The 21,390-nt window shown below is 24.7% G+C and overlaps 1 protein-coding gene across 1 annotated transcript in view; it reads right to left on the bottom strand.

Annotated features, from left to right (window-relative positions):
• Window positions 1-21,390, bottom strand: part of LOC132923146 (ATP-binding cassette sub-family G member 1-like) — a 35,028-nt gene that overhangs the window by 4,356 nt on the left and 9,282 nt on the right. The window contains exons 2-6 of the mRNA XM_060986980.1: window positions 17,437-17,691; window positions 12,446-12,563; window positions 6,191-6,425; window positions 2,463-2,608; window positions 407-645 (exon numbers count right to left, since the gene is read on the bottom strand). Of these exons, the coding sequence (XP_060842963.1) occupies window positions 407-645; window positions 2,463-2,608; window positions 6,191-6,425; window positions 12,446-12,563; window positions 17,437-17,545 (847 nt within the window). The 5' untranslated portion in view covers window positions 17,546-17,691. The remainder of the gene's footprint in view (window positions 1-406; window positions 646-2,462; window positions 2,609-6,190; window positions 6,426-12,445; window positions 12,564-17,436; window positions 17,692-21,390) is intronic.

The raw sequence follows: 21,390 nt of genomic DNA, 5'->3' as shown, positions 1-21,390 counted from the left end.
AAAACGAAGAAAAACTGTAAAACATGATATATATTATTACATTCGAGAAAAATATGTGTGATATTATACTGTTATACGTTTTAAATGTATTTGACTATTTCAGATCATCATTCTGGATCCGTACCCGGTACCTAAAATATAGTTATTATAATATGTTGTATGCACTATGCGCACAATCAAAAACGTTTTGTTGATCATTAGAATACACGATAATGATCTATCAGACCATTCAGACCACTGGAGATCGGACCAACTCCAGTTAGAAGGATTTATAGTTAGTAATGACCCCGTCAACACGCGGGCGACGATTACAATATGATGCGGCGGAAAACAGACGAATTATATATGATGGCAGTGGTATGGTAAACATATTATTAATTAATTAAAATATCGTTGCAGTACTTACTGAAATCAGCTGGGTTGTGATATTGCGGACAGTTAAGACCGATTGTTTGCAAATAAGGTATGGTGTTCTGACTAGAGCCTTGGTATACGCAGTACCCTTCGGCCATAATGTAGACGTGATCGAACATTTCGTATGTGCTGGCGCTGGGTTGGTGTATCGTGCAAACCACTGTCCGGCCGCCTTTGGCCAAACCTTTCAAGATCGACACGCACTGATGTGAACTTGTACTATCCAAACCACTGGAAATAATAATAATAGACGCGTTTATACTATTATGCATTGCAATTATAGATAATATGAGCACAAAATATCTAGATGAGAGTATATAATAATATAGATAAATATTATAGTTTGAATGTTTAACAGAAAAATATAATTTTTTAAAAACGAAATATATTTCAAATGTAGAATGACGTATGGATTCCGGTATTATATCATTATATGTCATTTTTCTTGCATAGATATTTAAAGAAGTTTATTAAAAGTTATCCAAAAAATATTATTTTGTCCTGAACATATTATAGTTACCTATTTAAGGTAAGATACCTTTTTAAATTCTTCTATACACTAGTAACTTATTTATAAAATTACATAAAATATTTAATTATACTTAAATAGTTCACTAAAATTAGATGGACTAAACATGGCCTATATGTTACTAAATCATGTTTAAGGGACCATTAGCTCACTAGATAGGTATTGATTGTTCATACATCCACATTAGTGTAGACCAGGGGTCGGCAACCTTTTTACCTATCCGGGCCATAATTTTTTTCAGTTTTTCATTGAGGGCCGCATACAAAAATAAAATATTAAAAAATATAATTTATTATATACCATATTATACATTATGTATGATTAGATTAAGTTCTTGCTCATAGCTTATGTCATGAGATGTGCACATTGCTATATTAAAGTCATGATTAAATTAAATTTTATATCAATTTAAGATATAAAATTGAAATTTTAAACACCATGAAATATATTTGGTGGGCCGCGGGTTGCCGGTGCCTGGTGTAGACAATTCATGAATCATATTGTCAGCTACTAATAACGCACCTACCTATTGTTGTAGTAACTCAAAAATATATTCATCATTTACCTATTTACCTTTATCTATTAAGACTATTAAGAAGACGTTATACCCGCATGTGTTGTCTCTGTTATACTAACGTACATACTTATACATATTATACAAATATACATTTTATGTTGTTAGCTTTAATAGTGGAGTCAATTTACTTATTATCCAACTTAAAAGTTAAAAGTAAGAATATTATTTAGGACATGTCATATGATTTTGTTGATATTATCATTTTAAAATGAGTTATAGATATGTAAAATATTACTACTAATAATTAATAACAATTTTAATCAATGATAAATCGTAATATTTGAAGTATTAGGTATACTGATTATAGTTGTTAGTTAAAACAAAAATATAAAATACAAATTGAAATGTATCTTCAGAAAATGGGAGCGAAATAAAGTATTGATCAAGTAGTATTAAATGTATCGTGTCTCAATAATTCTAAGAGTTGTTACATCAGTAATTACAATGAATTACATAAATACAATACAATAAAATATTAAAAACTGAAAAAGAAATAGATAAAGAACAACATTGCTAAAATAAAATAAAAGCAGCGTTATCGACCCAATACACAAATTGACTTACTGTTATAATATTATTTATAATAGGTATATATATATATATATTGTATAGATACATAAGTACTTTCGTTTTAATCACGATACGTGCCTTAATGATTATTAAATTATTGTATAACCCGTTCAATTCATTTTGGCATTCGACAACCGCTAGGATTAAAAACAGTGGTACGAAAATTAAATTTTTTATATATTATAATATATTAATACAGTTTTTGGACCACTTTTTTTTTAGTTGTTACTCGACCGCGTACTAAGATGAACAGACCTGGTTATATAATGTATTATCTCATGATTTGTATGATCAGGACTCAGGAGGTGCATATATTATACATGGGTAATCTTAGTATGAAATAAAATAAAACATCAAATTTGAAGAGCTTACGTAGTGGGTTCATCGAGAAACATGATGGGTGGATTATCAATAAGTTCAAGAGCGATGGATAAGCGTTTCTTCTGTCCGCCGGATAATCTACCGCACCTGGTGTGAAGGCTGCCGGAAAGTCCGATGCTGTCTAGAATGTCCTCGATCTAATCAAAAAACAAGGAGACAATGTCAGTTTCAATACGTGATTACAATATTACAGATGTATAAACACATGCTTACATGAGTGTACATTAATTAGGTAGGTATATTCATACGTGTGCATACAGGGAAAATTAAATAAAAATGTAATATGTGAGTATAATAGGTGTGTCGTAGGTGTATTTGTTTTTCGTGACTTAAACATATTTGGTGACTGACGTGGAAAAGAAAAACTCATGGTTCTAAATTGAGAACTAAAAAAATAAAGCTAAAATCATTTAAATAATACCAATAGCTTGAGTTCTTCTTTTATAATTATTCGAAGGATGACATGTAATAAATAATTGTATGATAAATTATTAAACCGACATAGCCTTGGAGACGATTGAATTACGTTGCCATTCGAAGAGGCCATGATAAAGACTATATACTTTTATGCGAATTGCTAGGTAGTACAAATGTTGTTTGAAGAGACAAATAAAGGAAGTTTTTTTCTACAGAACAATGACCTAAACAAAAGTATTTTTAAACGTATTTTGGTAGTAGGTACATACCTACTAAGATGCAATATATATTTATATAGGTACCTACTATTATTATTTATTAATATTTGAATAATTATGTAGTAGAAGAAATATAAGCGTATCATTGAATGCATGAGTTAACAATAGGTACCTACTTAATAGTTAGTATAATTTGTTTTTAAAATGACTTTTTATAATTACGTTAGTAGGTATGTTTATTTTTACTTCGTTTTCGTAATTGATTTTTTAAAATACATGTACAAACAGCGGCGTAGCTAGGATTTTAAAATGGGGTGGGGGGCAAACCTAAAATACTAAAAATATAATCAACAATTAACAATAACAGTTTATTTTTATATTAAGTTGATGCAGCCGATAGGGGGTGGGCTTGCCCCCCATGGCTACGACACAATATAATACAATTTATATATCTTCAAATAGTAAATCCCGGAAATTAAATAAGATATAAAATATTCTTCTTTTAATAATTAAAAATCAAGATTACATCAAATAACAATAACATGTGAATTATTAATCAAATTATTAAATCAACTAGGTATCTATTTCTTTTTCATGTAATGGCTATCTACAGCCAAAAAAGAAGATAAGTGCATGATATCACAATGCTTTGATTAGTATTATCTATTAATATTCTGTACTACAGTATAGATTAAAGTATATATATATATATATATATACATAATAGAATTTCTATTTAGAAATTAAAACATAGATTCAGTTGTCGTATTAATAATAGACAGATAAAATTACGAAAATATAAAATAATAAAAATAAAATATTAAGTTGAAAATACGTGTCTAAAACGGAATAAATTAACCATTAATACATAAATAATTATTTTGAAATAATAAGCACCTTTATGTTAATACAAAAATCACCTTTTATACCTTAAATGTACAGGATCTATAATTATTATAAAATGCGATTAAATAAGTATAATATAGGTTATGTTTCTATGATAAAATACGAAGTCATGTAATAAACTATATAAACCTTATATTATAATATTTAATGAAACACATACCTATAGTATTAATTAAATAATGCATAAATGCGTTTTGTAGTTGTTATAAATATAAGAAAAGAATTATTGTGATGTGAAATTATTATTGAATCTACTCGAAAAAAAAAATACTATTTCATTCTATATGACTTTTAAATTTTAAAATAAATACCTATAATATATTTTATATTGAAATCTTAAATCACAATAAATGTTATAAAAAGAAATATAAATATTATTTAAGAATTTAAACAAAGTAATAATAAATCTTAAAAAGGAAACTATTATATTTTCGAATTTTACTTAGGTAAGTTTTAACAGTGTTATAAAAGAAAATTTTAGTTAAATTACACGTGTAACAAAGAAAATAAATACGTATTAACTATTAAGATCGAGCTTAAAACTAGGTCATATAAACATTTTTATGCTTTTTCTTAATTTTTTATCAAGGTAGTTCTAACCCGTTGTATCTGACCTTGTAGATAACAAAGAAATATAGATATAGTAAACATATTAGTAATAATATTAACGATTAGTTAATACTAATATAGTTAAGCTTTTAACACATGTAAAATTATAAATACTTTTAGTATGAGTAAGTAATAATTTTAATGTTAAATTAGTATCGATTTATAATTATTTATCTAAGTTAAACTTCTCACATATGAGTAGGTAACGGAATTTTCTATTGATGATTGTTAACAATCAAGAAAAAAAATAGCATTATGTATGTAGTAGATGGACAATGTTTTGAATTAAAAATTAAAAAATAAGCGATCAATGTTCATCATTATTATTAGTTTGTGGTTTATATACATTTATTAATATATTATTTTACAAGTACCTGCTGTATTTTCATTTTTTAGCTATCGATTTAAACAGGTACCAGAGCAATATTAGCTTTCTGTGTAGGACCCACGTGCAACAGATAAAATGCATTCATGTAGAATCGTTTTTTAGGATTTTTGAGTAATTTTAGAGTAAAATCTATTACAAATCCTAACATAAAAATTTAAAAGGATGATATTTTTGAGGGGTTTGACTAGTGAATATCAAGTTTTTTGAGACAGTATTTAATCGATATATATGTCACATACCTTCAAAAATACTATTCTCTATAATTATTTTTAATGGGTTATTTTACTTTAAAATTATTCAAAAATATAAAAAATGACTACATTAATGCATTTTGTTCATGTTGCGTGTAGGCCAGAGAAACAAAATCAACAGTGGACTGATATCCTTTTAAATAATATAAACTACATTTTTTTCAACAGTATTATGTTATTTTATGGTTTATAACTATAATATTGAGTACTTTTGTATTTTACATACATGTTTTATTTATATAATGTATACATTTTTGTTACAATTTAAAAATAAGAATTTTAATCACGAAATCAAAACCAGTTTAAAACCGGTTAACCACGATAAACGGAAACTATTTTTAGACCAATTATTGCAGAAAAACTGTTTTTTTATATGAAACTAAAATCGGAAAAATCAAAACCATTTGGTTTTTGGATTGAGTGAAAATAGTTTGAAAATTTAGTTTATTACAATTTTCATACAGGAAATCGTTTTAATTTCTATTATTTAATACGATATTATTAAATGAAAATATTAACTATATAATATGTGTATGATAGGACTATTTTTAAACTATGATATAATTTTATAAGTGTAAATAAATAAAAACAAAAACTTGTAAAAATAAATTAAATCATATTTTTTTTTGACTGAATTACGCTCTGAGAGAAATATATTTTGGTTTTAACTGCTGAGAAAAATAATTTAAAAATTGGTAAAGGTATTTAATTAAATATTTATGTTTTAATTGTTTTCTGCTTGTTTAATATAATATAGCCGAGGGAAACAAGAAAGAATTTGAATCATGATTACTAAAAATATCGTTTTAAGTGTAAGTGCTTGTGTTTTGATTTTAAAGTTTATATCGTGTTATTGTTAATATAAATAATAAATAAATAAATTTGTATCAATCATATTTTTAGGAAACGGAGACTGGTCTAATCACTTACTACAAGAAGTTTAGATTTGTAGGAGAGTGTGTATCCGAGTTTCAAGTCTGCTGCCATCATCATGATTTCTAATACAGTGAAAAGTGGGCACAATTGGTCGTCTTGCATTATGTAACAGGATTCTTTTCGGCATATAGTACGACCCTCGTTATTCTTTTTTCTCAAATCATTATTTAATAGCAAGTCATCGTCATCAACGCGGCTTGTCCTGACTTCACCGTTCATTCCTTTGCGTCTAAACACGTAAAACGAAATACAATTTATGATTTTAGATTGTTAATTTTTTATGGATTATGATAACAAATTTAGTTTATTAGTTTTAACTAATATTAAATTAATATTTATGTAATCGTAGTTCTTAATAGTATTTATTATATATTTTATTTATTAAGGTATAAATACCTTCAACTTAAAAATTAAAATAATTCCAAAATATTATAATTCGGGATCTAAAATAATAATAATATTATTAACTAAAAATGATCTTTATTTTTATACTTTTACTTTATTAAGATATTATATACGATCTATATTCTATAGTAAAAGAAACGCACAATGAATAGTTACTAGTTTAGTAGTTTCTTCTTATACTTAAAAACATAAATTTATTTTAAATCATACAAATAGAATTTGAACGACATTTAAAAAAAATGTTTTATGTCTTGAGGCAATTCAGTTAACTTCCTACATAACATTCATTGTCAACTTATTCAATGTGAACAAGACCACCCTGAGAAATACATTCAATGTCCAAATAAAATGTACTTGATATTGAATTTTTAAATTTATATTTTGATTTTTAAATGTGGGTCACCCTGTTGGAACGTTTTGTGTTGGAAGGTCACATGTTCGAAGTAGGTATACTGTGTGCATGAATTATAATTATTATTATTGCCTTTAAATGTTTTTTATAACGATATATACATAATTTAACAAATAAAAAAAACTGAAATGCACATGCATAAATTATAATCAATTATTAATAAATTTATTTTGATTATTTATGGCTTTCATCATTTTTTAAGATGTGTTGGTTACAAGTTATTACATTTAATAAAATTATAACTATTGTATTAAGATGATAGTGTTATACTATGTACATTATACATAGACGTCTGTAACTGAAACACATATCATCTCAAGTATAGATGAATACAAAATTTAAATGTATATGCTTAATCTTTAGTATCTGACAGTTTTATACATATCGTATATTCGTATATTATACAGGTTAGTTTACAAACAATAAAAAAATTCCGGGCTTTGATAACAGCCTAGTAACTATAGGAAATTTAAATTATTATCTAAAAATATGAGAATTTGAATAATTTATATAGAAATTAAAATAGAGGCGGATTTATCACGAACAATTTTAAATATTTTAATTTTGATCGGTGAAAATAATTTATTTTTAAAAGTAGGTATACGGATGTCCTCTGTCGGGCTAAATGTTATTAGTGTCTAAAAATAAAGTGCTAATTTTTATATATTTATCATAATTTAAATAAATAAATTAAAATAAATAAATAATTAATTAATTTCAAATATGTTTACGGCCGTTATGTTTTATAATTCAAGTACCTAGGACCTATTTTGAATGATAATAACAAATAACAAATAATATTATTATATTGAATTTGTTTTCTTTCTATGATAATCTTATGGTTAAGGAGCCAAGGTAATAAGAATCAAAAATGTGATGACAATCGATAAAAAGTGATATATTATAACCAAGGTATTCTTAATGGTACTTTAAATCTATGATTGATTGTTTACATTATTATTAGTAAGAAGTAAGGATCACATAAAGAGTTATGAAATATAGATATAGACAATATAATATTGAATACCTACATATTATTTAGTACTGAGCATTTTTAAAACTAGTTGTCCGTGGGATCTAAAGTAAATATATTAGGATTTTCATGTTTGTGTTTTCTATTTTAATTTTTAATCGTATCATCTAATGAAATGAAAATTGATCCATTGAGCAACATATATTATATATTATATCTATGTACATTGTACATGAAACAAGACATTTACTAACTGACTGAAATTTTAACGCATGGATCAAAACTACAGGGTCTAAAACCTTGACATTTTGAAAATAATGTGATCAGGCACTAAGAAGGTTGAAGGTTCTAAGGGGCTGAATTAATTAGTCTATAATATATAACTATATAAAACCGAAATGGGTAGTCAAGTGACGAAATGGGAATACACATACACTAATAAACCCATAACATAATCTGTCTGGTTTTTATAATAACTTCTTTAAACTTTTTTTCTATGACATATGCCATTCATATAATAATATTTAGTAAAATTATACAGGACTCTTAACAACGGTTCGTTGCAGATCCTCTTAACACGGTGGTGAATTTTAAATCTTAAATAATAATATTATGTTCTGAGCCTTAAGACAAAATAGTAGTTTATCACATATTTTCAACTCACTAAAATTGTGTATAGTACGATATTCTAGGTATATAGTAAGGAATTATAAAGTGTATAATGGATTAGCTGTTTTTTTTTTAAGTTTTCTTGATTGATTAATTCATATATATTAATTAAACATTTTGATATGTTTTGTAAAAATATAAAAAAATATATCTTGTATACTTTCTGTTAACTATGTATATATAACTGATTAATAACTTTGTTCATACGGTAATACAGTTTTATATAAATTTAGTAGTACAAAAATTATATATTTTTGTCTATATTATAAGCACCATTCCTTTTCTGAAATACAAATGGCTATAATTTACCAACATTATTTTTTTTTTTTAATAATATTTGAAAAAATAATTTGATTAAAGTTAATAAATTAATTATTCTATAGTGTTATATAGGTTTATTGCTACAATTATTGTCTTGGTTTGGTGCACCAGTCATGGCTTGGATACTTTTCTTGAGAACGTTTATAAATAAAATAAATTGCTATTAATTTATATGTATACTAAATAATACATTTAATAACAATAACTAAATTTTTTTACAATTTTTATGGAATTACAATATATGGTTCCTCGAATATTTATTATTATGTCCTTCTAACCTATAATGGCCAAACAAGTGACTGGCGTCCATATATTTTTCATAAGAAATAACGATCTACTATACAAGTAGGTACCAGGTATGTGGCTGTACGTATGAGTTAATGTGGTTAAGTTTTAATTTATTAATATTTTTATCGATTATATGATAATTGTACATAACAGCGTAGCCAAATTATATTTATACCAAATTAAAAAGAGTAATTTGTATAAAACGCAAAATATTATATACATTTAATTACACATATCCATTATAAATTTATGATATTGTGGCATTGATCAAATATTAATTTTAAGACCCTGGAGTCGTTATCAGTTTTAAATAGACTATAGGTATATATTAAGTGTTTAGTGTTGGTAAAACATTGATTGAGTAAACGAAATTGTAGACATTTTATATTATTATATAGAATCTATATTCTATATATAATAAGCCTATACTTTTTATGTCAAGGTCACTTTTAGCGTCTACTTAGTTGAGAAGTAAAACAAGTAGATAATCTAAATTGATACACAATGATGTATCTACTGTCTTTATTATATAAACTATTTTTGATAAGGTTAAATATTTAAATATAAAAATAAATTATTTGTGTAGTATCTTATTTGATCAATGTACAAGAAATATTTAGACAAATGTCAACATTTTGTAAACATACAAAACAATATACCTTATAAGTAGTACTATAGTATGATACATAATATAAAATATATAAATTCTTTGAATAAACACGATCAAAATAGAGGCATACAATTATTATTTATTTTGTGATATACAATCAACGGTATTATAAGTTATAATATTTATAGTTATTAATGGACATTTTAATTTTAACTATTCATATTATAATAATTTTAAAACTACATTTATATAAATAGATAATTAAAATTATAATATTCGCATGAAATAGTATAATTGAAATCATCTGTAATATGTAAATATAGATTGTTTATTAAGGTAAGTAGAAAAATAATTTACATGGTATAAACTACAGAATTATCTAACTATATGATACATATATATTCTTCACATGTATACAGTAAACTTAACACCTATTATAGTATATAGATATTATATATCCTATATACGTTATACTATATGTCTATATACCGATTAAATAAATTAAAATTTTGAAGCTTGTATTATTTTTTTAAATAATAATTTATAGTAATAATTAGGTTTAGAATTTATATGCAATAAAAAATGATAAAATATGCAAAGATATGCAAATATTTTTATTAGATTTTATGAAAAATTAACTACTTTTCATAAGAATCAGAAGTTAATTACATATTACTAATTGGAAAGCCAACTACGCCAATTTATAATTAGTTTATTTAAAACAATAATTAAAATCGTTCATTAAATAAATACGATTTTAAATATATTTTATAGATATACACAATATAATTGCATACTATAGTATCAATAATACAAAAAAAATTAATTAATGTGATTGAAAAATAGTATTTTAGTTTAAAAAGTGTAATTGGAATAGTTTTAAAATTATAAAAATGATGTAGATGACACCAAAAATAAATATAATTAGTGTAGTACGAGTGCATATTACTATATCTATTTATTTTTTGTTATGCATCAAAACAACTACTACGTTGAAAGTATTATTATACGATTAAATTTTAATACTAATATATTTTATATATTATGTATTGTATTATACAATTAGCATACATATTCGTATTTTGTGGTTGTAGAATTTCAGGTCAATACCATACAAGTTAGCTAAGTACAAGGACGTTTAATGTAGTTCCATTTCAATAATTTGTATATTATCTTAGTAGACAATATTTATGTATACACATATTACATTGATACTATGGCCTATCTTTCTCCGTAAGGTCTTATATACAGATTATAAAAACATAACGATATGTATTATTTACCATTTAATCGTATTTAAAAAATTCATATAATAAATGCCTATTTAAATTCACAAAAATAAAAACTATAATTTCTTAATACTTAGGTACCTATTATGTAATTCAAAATATAAAATTGTTGTATTTGGGTAGATCAGCAATTCCGTAAATATATTATGTGAATTGACCTACAATAATAGTAGATAATTTAGATACAAATTAATTACGTTTCTCATTATTTATTTTTGTAAACACAGTTATAATAGTGTTATAAAATGTATACAGGACTTTTCAAAAATTAATTTTCTAATTCTATTAATTTAAAGCAGTGGTTTCCAACCACTTTTATCCTACGCCCCCTTTGTAGGTTTTCAAAAATCTCGCACCTCCTCCTATAAATTTAAAAAAATGATTACCTAACCTTTTTTCATTTTTTTCCTACATTGTAAAATAAAAATAATTTAATAAATAAAATTATACTTCGTAATGACTTCTCCAGGAATGTTTACACGCCCTCCAGGTTGGGATACACTGATTTAAAGTAAAATATTTAGTAAAAGGGTCACAGGACAAAAGTCATTATATTATATAATATTGTTTTAAAACTTTATTGAGTATTTTATCTAATCTTATTGATTTAATTTGGTTCCGGTAAAAAAAAAAAAAAACAGAAAATAAAATATACGTATATCTCACCTTTATAGTTTATACATAAAAAAGAATCAATTCTAGGATTTCTGTTCCTGAAAAATGAAATTGTTCCACATACTTATTTCTAACAATCGACATAATATATAATATCCTACAGGGTACAGAAACAGATAAATAGATCAAGTGAAAGACTTCACACTGAACATAACATACAAAAACCCTGTTAAGCGCTACACAATTATATTATAGTACGGCCAATTATAAAATGATATTCAATGATTCATAATTTTGAAAATAAATATATAATATACATATACCTAATATATTATATATACTATGTTTTTTATGAAGCTCAGTTATTATAATTTATAATTATTTTCAGTTAATTTAATATAATAATTCATGTTAATAATTCGTTTCAAGAGATACAATTCGAAAAATGTATGGTTATATTTTGTGTAGGAATATTATTTTAATTAATATATTATATTATTATAGTTTATTTTTCTAGTACTTGCTTGATATTCACAATATTATATTATTAAATGGTTCTTACTTTTAAATACATTAATATTTGTGTTTGAAATATTAAACTATGATTTTTATCAACAAAAATTATTTTTTATGTATTGAAGTATTATTTTAGAACATAAAAACTTACTCAAATCCAGTAAGTATATTTAGAAGGGTTGATTTTCCAGCACCAGATGGTCCCATAATTACAGTTAATTCGCCACAGTTAAAACGTCCAGATACGCCTTTAAGTACTTGTTTTTTTTCTAAAAAATAAAAAAACATATTCCATTAAAAAAAAAATACACATTAATCACTTACAAAAACATGAAATATTATTGAATTATTATCAATAAATAATATTTATATCACTATATCTGCAGATATATACAATAGTATGTACTTACCAGATACTGAATAATATTGTCTAAGTCTAATTTAATAAAATACTGTTTACGTATTATAATTTTGTATAAGATTTGGATTAGATACAATTATATTGTATAAAATATATATTTCGTTCATCGTTATAAGACTTAGGAAGGCGTAAGAGGTGTTTTGTGTTAATATTTCAAAACAATAGGAAATTGATCTCGTGTTGTGCACCTGAAACCGGAGTTTAATCACATTTTTATGTTTGTATGTAAATTTACGGTTATTTTCCATTTTTATTTGAAACTTGTCGTAGTCATGGCTGTGATATATTTAATTATTTTCATGTTTAAGAAATATTTTACTTAATGTAAATTAATAAACATTATTAACACATTCGTCAATAAAAACGCATAGATATTTATAATATCATTACCTATATATTAAATTAATTCAATATTAAAAGTTAGTTAAAAGTTACTGACCTCGAGTATTTGACCTCATATAATATCAAATAAATGCCATTATATTTAATTAATATAATGGCAATATAATAAAAAATATTAAATATAATATAATATAATAATTAATAATCATATTTAATGCGAATATCAGTCATAATTTATTATTGTTATTACTTATTTATAATAACATCATAAAATGACAATAATTCAAAAATTAGGAAATTATATTGTACCTATATATATACACCAGAATACGTTGAAAGATTTTTAGGATATCATATTATTATAAGTTATAATTTGTAAGTTATAACGTAACATTTATAAGGATAATCAATATGGCTAGCGGTAATTATTAACTGCGTTTTGTTTACTATAAAAAATAGTACAGTTCATTATTAGTCAATTATTTCTATGTGACGCTACAAGAATAGTTGTTCGACTACATTTAAATGGTTTAATATTTATGTACCATACCTAATATGAGACACATTGATTTTGGTGATTGAATTATGTGACTCGCATATTTAAAATTATAAAATATAATGCATATATAATTCACATTTAGATTAACTTGGCGACCATGTAATACTAATGAACTGTAAGATGTATTCACTGATACTATACAGTATAACCATTAAATTTTATACTGCCTATTATATAGTTAAAACAATTCTACAGGTTTTGTGCATCCGAATTCCGAGTTTAAAATATTATTATTAGATATCGGTAACCTGTTTTATCACACGTGGGTCAAGATTTTTAAAATTAACTATTTAAAAATTTGATTAAGGATAAATTAAGTATTGTTATTACAAAATCTAAATAAATATTTAAATAATTCAATATTCATACAACATAAAATATGACTAAATACATAAGCAACTATAAATATATTTGGATCGTTTTAAAGTACATACATCTATAAAATTCAAAATAGTGTCTTTATAATTTGTTATAAAAATACTAAGCATTTTCCAAGCTCAAATCTACAAAATTCGTTGTATTTTTTAAAAAGTTAATTTTTAAAAAGTTAATTTTTAATCTAAAATTATTACAACTTTATGAATTAGAATGCAAATAAACTAATTAGATACTAATTTACTTTTAATTGTTACTTAGTTTATGGTTACATTAGTTTAAAAAATGTATTATATAAATGTTAATTTAAAAATGGACAATTATATTTATACTTAAATATTATCATATATATTTTGCAACCATAAATTATTTTATCAATTTTAACCTGAGTACACACGTCATCATATTATTCAAATTTATACTATGCTTTCAATGTTATATGTCGTTTCACATCACGCTTTAGATAGCTAGGTTTTTAATTACTTCAAATTTATTCAAGAACTTTATGAGTAACTTTTTATATAACCTCAAACTATTTTAGTTATATTTAAAATATTTTTACTAACGTTATTTCTTTTATATATTCTATCATTTTGAAATATAAAAGCAGCTAGTGGTTCAATAAGAACATATGAGTAAATTCAATTGTCTTATACTAAAAATAAGGAATAAATTTTATTGTTAAAATTAAATTGTACATAAGTTATCTACATAGTTTGATTTAAATTTTATAAATCTAGAGTAATTGAATAACTATTGAAATCGAATTAATTTAAATTAATTTAATATCTTTTTCAATTGCCTATCATTAAAAAGAAATATATTTGGAGTTTATATTATTTTATAGAATTATTCTATTGCAAACCAAGTATTCTATCATTGTTGCATAAATTGCTTATTTTTAAGACTGTTATTAATAATGAATATTGTTTTAAGTAAAAATAGAAGATTAAATTTCTCTACTTAATATTTATTTAATGTTGTAGACAACAAAATACGTCGTAATTACACGTGTGAATACTACAAATGTCTTACTGCAATATAGTTGTTACGGAAATACTCGTACGTTATATTGGACTTGGATATAACTAAACAGAACCGGAAGGAAACTAAAGTCAATATAAATTCGTTTTCTCTTTTAACTAACAACAAGATAGCTAGTTCGTCACGGTATACAACATACCACGTATTTTGAATAAAAAAAACTGGTAGGTATAACGAATTGTACAGTTTGTTTCAAATTAAATAAATCGTTTAAATTTAAAATATTAGAACTGTACATAGATACAACCTATTTTTAGGTCGATAATTAATTTTATTTAAAAAAAAAATAACTATATAATTTATTCCTGGAAAAATTATAACGCATAAGATACTTATGAGTTATGACATTAAAAAATATAGGCGGGAATGATAACATAGAATTTATATTTAGAAATGATAAATATATTTAATATGTGTGTGATAATATATACTAAGCACTTAAAATCAACTAAATATATATTTTTCAATATATTTGTCATTAACTATGGACATTTGAAAGAAAATGAAGAAATAATAATCATAAAATAATATCGATAATTTTACATGGTATATATGGTATATAACTATTAAACATTAAGTTTTGCACATTTAGATTTAACGATATTGCTAAATAAATGGTTCTAAAGTTATTTTTTTAGTAATAACTAATAACTAATAGCCAATAGGCAATACCTACACCAAGTAATATTTTTCAAAATAATACACACTGAATGTTATGTAATAAATAATAATATATTTAGACTTTTTGAGTAAGAGTATAGTTGTACATAAAAAGTTTTATACTAGTGATATAATCATAAACTATTTATTTAAAAAAAATAAAGTGTTAGTTTTCGAAGATAAGTTGTAGCTACAAAAATATACTTGTCATCATACTTTACGATAATTGTATAGAGACAAATTATATTATAAAGGAATTATACTTCAATAATAACTTTATTTTTGGACCTATTAAAATGATAAACATTTGAATTTCTAATGGTCTACAAAACTTATAAACCATTTCTTTTTATTATTAAACAAAAAACATTGCAAGTTAGTGAAATTTTTAAACCAGTTATTATAGCAGGTTGTCAATCTAATATATTACATACTTACCACAATAATAAATTATAGGTTTCATTTAGGTTTGTAATAAAACAAAATCATGTTAAATAATATAATGAAATCATTTTATTGAGTAAAAATGTATAGTGACTAGTGAGATAGTTCCGAGAAATGTAAAATAGTGAAGAACCGACTCGGTGAAGGAGTTTCAAGGGGGTACAGAAGGTATCTAGTGCATATTATATTTAATATATAATATTATAGGGTCTTCAACTTCAGGTTTAAGCCGGTTTTAACTCATTAAGCTTTTGGAACCAGCCTGTCAAAGCTGACCGATGTCTTGATCTTGAACTTCAAGATCCTAGCTCTATCCAAGTAGTAATTATGAGGAAATTAGTCAAATTTAATAAAAAGAAAGTAATAAAAAGATTTTTTCTTTTGTAAAATTAATTTGGCGAAATTAAATGATTTTTTTACTTTATAATCTTATTATTCATTACCTATCTATTCCTCTCTTGCAAATAATTTTGACCTGTGATGTCGAAATATATATCTTAATTCAGCCTGCTATAAAAAGACTTGAGATTCCTATTAAATTGTATTAAATAATGAACTGTATTAAAATTTGAACATAATTTATTTTTACATAGCGTTCATGAAATTATTTTAAATGAAATTCCGCAGTGATGATTAAGATTATTTGTTAAAAGTTTATCAGGTTGCAAATCAACTATATTTATATATGTATTTTGTTAGTTCTGTGAATGAAATTCAAATGCTCTTAATAATTTAACTAGAAAATTCTATAAAAAATAATTCAATATATATATATATGCAGTCTATGTCGTATTGAAATCTGTATGCATGAAACATTTTTAAATTAACTGAAAAATATGAATTACCTACTTCGATAATACGGTACTGTAAAAAATATATAACTTGGCACTGGTCAGCATCGAAAACGATTTCAAAATGCAAGTATAAGAATAGAAGTATTTTCAGTATCTACCTACTTACAATAATAATAACATAGAACGATCATTTTGATGTACTTAAATAATTGTTATCAATCAATCACTCACATAGTTTTACTTTCATCTGCTATCATTATATTAGTACCTATAATTTTTCATGCATCAATAATAATTATCAAACGAAATGTTGTTCCGTGGGCCGATACATACACATCAAACAATCACGTAGGTAGTATATTATAGTAGGTCAATGCTAATCAAGGTTATGACTTATGAATGTTTTTATGTAACACTACCAAATATATAAATGATACTATACATTATAAATTATTATTACCAGTTTTTTTATTCGTTATTAAAATAATATATACTTTTTTTACCTTTGCGCAGCGTTCCGACGTCAACAGTGAACTGGATGTCCGTAAATGTGATGTCGATTGGATTGTTTTTGGGAAGGTGCATAAGTACCATTCGGGTAGCGGACGCCATGTTTTAATCCGAAATTGTATGTACTTGTGTTTTTTTAAGTTGATCGGTGGATTGGCTTATTTCTAAGACTGTCTATGTTCTAACGATGTTTTGTATACGTAGCAGACGAATTATTCATCATAGGATTTTGTCATTCGATAGGAAACCTGTGAACGAAAATATTTTGAAAATGTTATTTCATTCTAAATAGAACGGACAATATATTTGTTGATGTTGAGTTGGTTATATTGTTATATTGTCTAAAAGACTGCATCAAACAAAAGTTTACGAGTTTATTTTTTTAAACGCGTATATATTTAAATGAATACTATCTTTTCGACGAAAACGAAACGAAATGTCAATGATTACAATATTACATATTTAATTGTTAAATATCTGAAACATGTTTTGAGCCTTATATACAATTTATCATGTTAAACGATCAGCATATTATATGTTTATATTATAACGTAGCCCAATGAATTATAATAATATTATATAATCAAATAATAAAAATAAAACATTATAATATGCACACACAATTTATCACACTAATAGTCTAGCGCGACATTAATTACAAGAATTAATAAGTGGAATAATTACACAAATTGACATCATTAAACTGGTGTTAGGCAATAAAAACAATAGGAGGATAAACGATAGCTAATATATTATGAATTTAAAAATTTGATCAAGTTCCTAGGGTCTTCCATTTGAATTTTTATATTGTTATTTGTTAACATAATATTATAGATTTTAAGTTAATAACAATAATATAAAATATTATACCTAACTGTAACTATAATAAAATTTAAAAATTACATAATTAGAAACTTTAGGAAGTATATGTTACAGAAATTCATAACTCATTGGTTATGAACCAATAACTAATAAGGTTATACTATATTTTTTAATAATACATTTTATAGATCATTAATAGATTATATTATACATTCATTTTCTAAAATAGTGTTTAGAAAAAAATCTAAAAAAAAAAAAGTTATCGACAGAAATAAATATTATAGGGAATTATCCTGTACAGTGCTTTTACTGCAGTATTAAGAATTATAGAGTATTCATATATTATACTTGTGAATTTGAGATTTCAGTAAGACATATCCAAAAGTAAGTTTCTGATAAAATTACATATACATTTTTCTAAAATATTCAAATAAAATTTAAAAGCCACAGCGGCGTAGTTGGAAGGGCTGCAGCCCCACTTTTAAAAATTTCTTGAAAACTTAAAAATGCTTTCATCACATATGTAAGATGTAACTTTCTGTCGACGTATTATACATAAGACATGAATTTGTTGATGCAATTTTCATGAAGGTTACTGCAAAAATCTAAAATGTCATATATCCACAACATTTATTCTGCGGGTTATGTAAACTTTTAAAAAAAAGTTCATTTATAGTTCCAGTAGGTATTAGTTTAAACAAATGACATTGTTGAATCATGAAAAAATTGAAAAACCATTGAAATTATACAATTCATATTCAATTTCCTATTTATTTAATTACTAGTTATAGCCTTGTATAGATAATGCATTTAACGATAGAAGTCACCTGTTTTAGATTAGTACACTCGATGATAATTCTCGTATATTATATCCTTTATTTGTATAATTTTAATATTTTAAAATATTCAAAATATAAATGTTTAGTCTATTACTTTCATTTTAATTATCTATTAGCTTATTTAGGTATATCTATTATTTATAAATTTATGTAGGTGCAAGAAATACAGTCTACAGCGTTATCAGTTTATCACGTATGTAATTTATACATTTATTACATTCCCTTAAATGAACTCTTAGGTAATATACATTTAAATACATCGTTATAATAAACTAAATGCGAATCTTTGTACATAAAATCGTTACTTTTAAAAAAAAAAATTGATCTAGTATTAAAAAGCTATAGATAGTATATATTAGGTGTATTTACCAGTATAAATGATTTTTTTTTGTTTTTATAAAGTTATCTATACAAAAGTTAAATATCACATTATAACTATTTTACATTATTCGCTATGATTCTGCAATATGTCCGGACCATAAATGATAATTTTAACATTTCTTACCTATATGTAGAATTCTATACAGTTTAAATTTCCTATTTTCCTAGGAACCTTATACATTATGAGTTTTCTCCTTTGTCCGTAACATATATACGAAACATGCGTTTTTATTAATTGTGTATAGAAATAACGGAAACTTAATATGTATATCTCGTGACCATTGTCAAGGTTTCAATCTTAATTTATAAACACACTTTACACTATATTATTACTTATTATGCCGTTCACACATCGCAGCCACATGTGTAATATACGTCATACGCCTACATAGGAGGCAGGTACCTGCAGTGTATATTTAAGGTATATACACATATACATCACCCTTTTTGCCGACACTAATATTTTGTACTATTATCATTATAACATTTGTGCAAAACTAGGTTTAAACAGCAGTAAACAGCGAACGGGTTAAGTAACCGCGTATGCGTACCTATAGGCAATATATATATACCATGCGAGTGGTTCGCGTATTTTATACGCGAGGCCGACGAAATTACAGGTTTCTCAGAGCATCGGGGAAGCTGTATGTGCGGAGCGCATTCACGCGTGTCGACACTATCGCTGCCGCCATGACAATCTCTGCAACGGAGGAGTTGCTCAACGATATACTAGACTGCCGACGACACACATATGTTTTATTTGTGTACGCTGCACAGATAGGACACAATCACCGTAATAATATTATACATATATGTATAAATATTACCGCAGCTATTATATAATATACATTTTTATCCACAGCAGCATTTATGATAGATCTTGGGCCGTTCGTCATCGCACATTCGCGCATAGATATACATTGTGTACTTATAGGTATATTGTACATTTGTCATCGTTAACCGCGGTAGACAAGCAATTAGGGTGTATTGGTTTCAAAACTATATATTATGGGTATGTCAAAGGGAGACAGAAAAATCTGTAAAAATTGTAATTACTTATAGCTTATGAAGCATAATATTAAGGCTATATTAAAATATTATATATGCGTGACGATTCGCTGATATCCAGGGTCGATATTTACCGTAATAATCATATATATATATATTATATATATATCATATATCTATGTTTGAGCCAAAATCGTTTGACCTTCGCTCCCCTGTGTACAAATGTAAAATATAAATAAAATATATCATCTGCAATAACTGCGTCAATATTAAACTTATATATTATATTTTATTATACTATTGTCGAAGTATCAATTATACACAATACTACACGTTGATTGTATAGGCGTAGAACCACGGAATATAATCAAACACGCAAAAATATATTTAATTTTATATTATAATAGGTACAAAACACTCTAAAACAGTACAACATAATATACAGTATACAGTATATACACCTATAACATTTAGGGAAACTTGAGATACGGTTCTTAAACATTTTCAATATATTCACAACATTTGTTTATTTAATATACAAATACATTCGAAATGTGTAGGTATAGTAAATTTTTAAATTTGGATGTCATCATAATGAAGTTTTTTGTTGTTTATATAACATTTAACATACATATAAAATTAAACTTATGACCTGCACACCATATTCAACGTGTGCAGTTGTTATGAAATCCATTTCTCAACTATTAATGGTTTCAAACATACGTTAACTGCAAAGCAGTTACATTTTTCTAACTTTCTATAGACGAAGGCAACCTAAAACTATAAATATAAAATAATTATTTAAAATTGCCTTACTAGGTGATATTACATCATATACATATTTTTTTAAAACTAATTAAGTTAGGTTTTCGGTGGTTTTCTTTGCCAAAAACTATT

This window comes from Rhopalosiphum padi, chromosome 2 (assembly GCF_020882245.1).
Source record: "Rhopalosiphum padi isolate XX-2018 chromosome 2, ASM2088224v1, whole genome shotgun sequence".
Classification (NCBI taxonomy): domain Eukaryota; kingdom Metazoa; phylum Arthropoda; class Insecta; order Hemiptera; family Aphididae; genus Rhopalosiphum; species Rhopalosiphum padi.
This window is presented reverse-complemented; position numbering and strand designations above follow the sequence as displayed.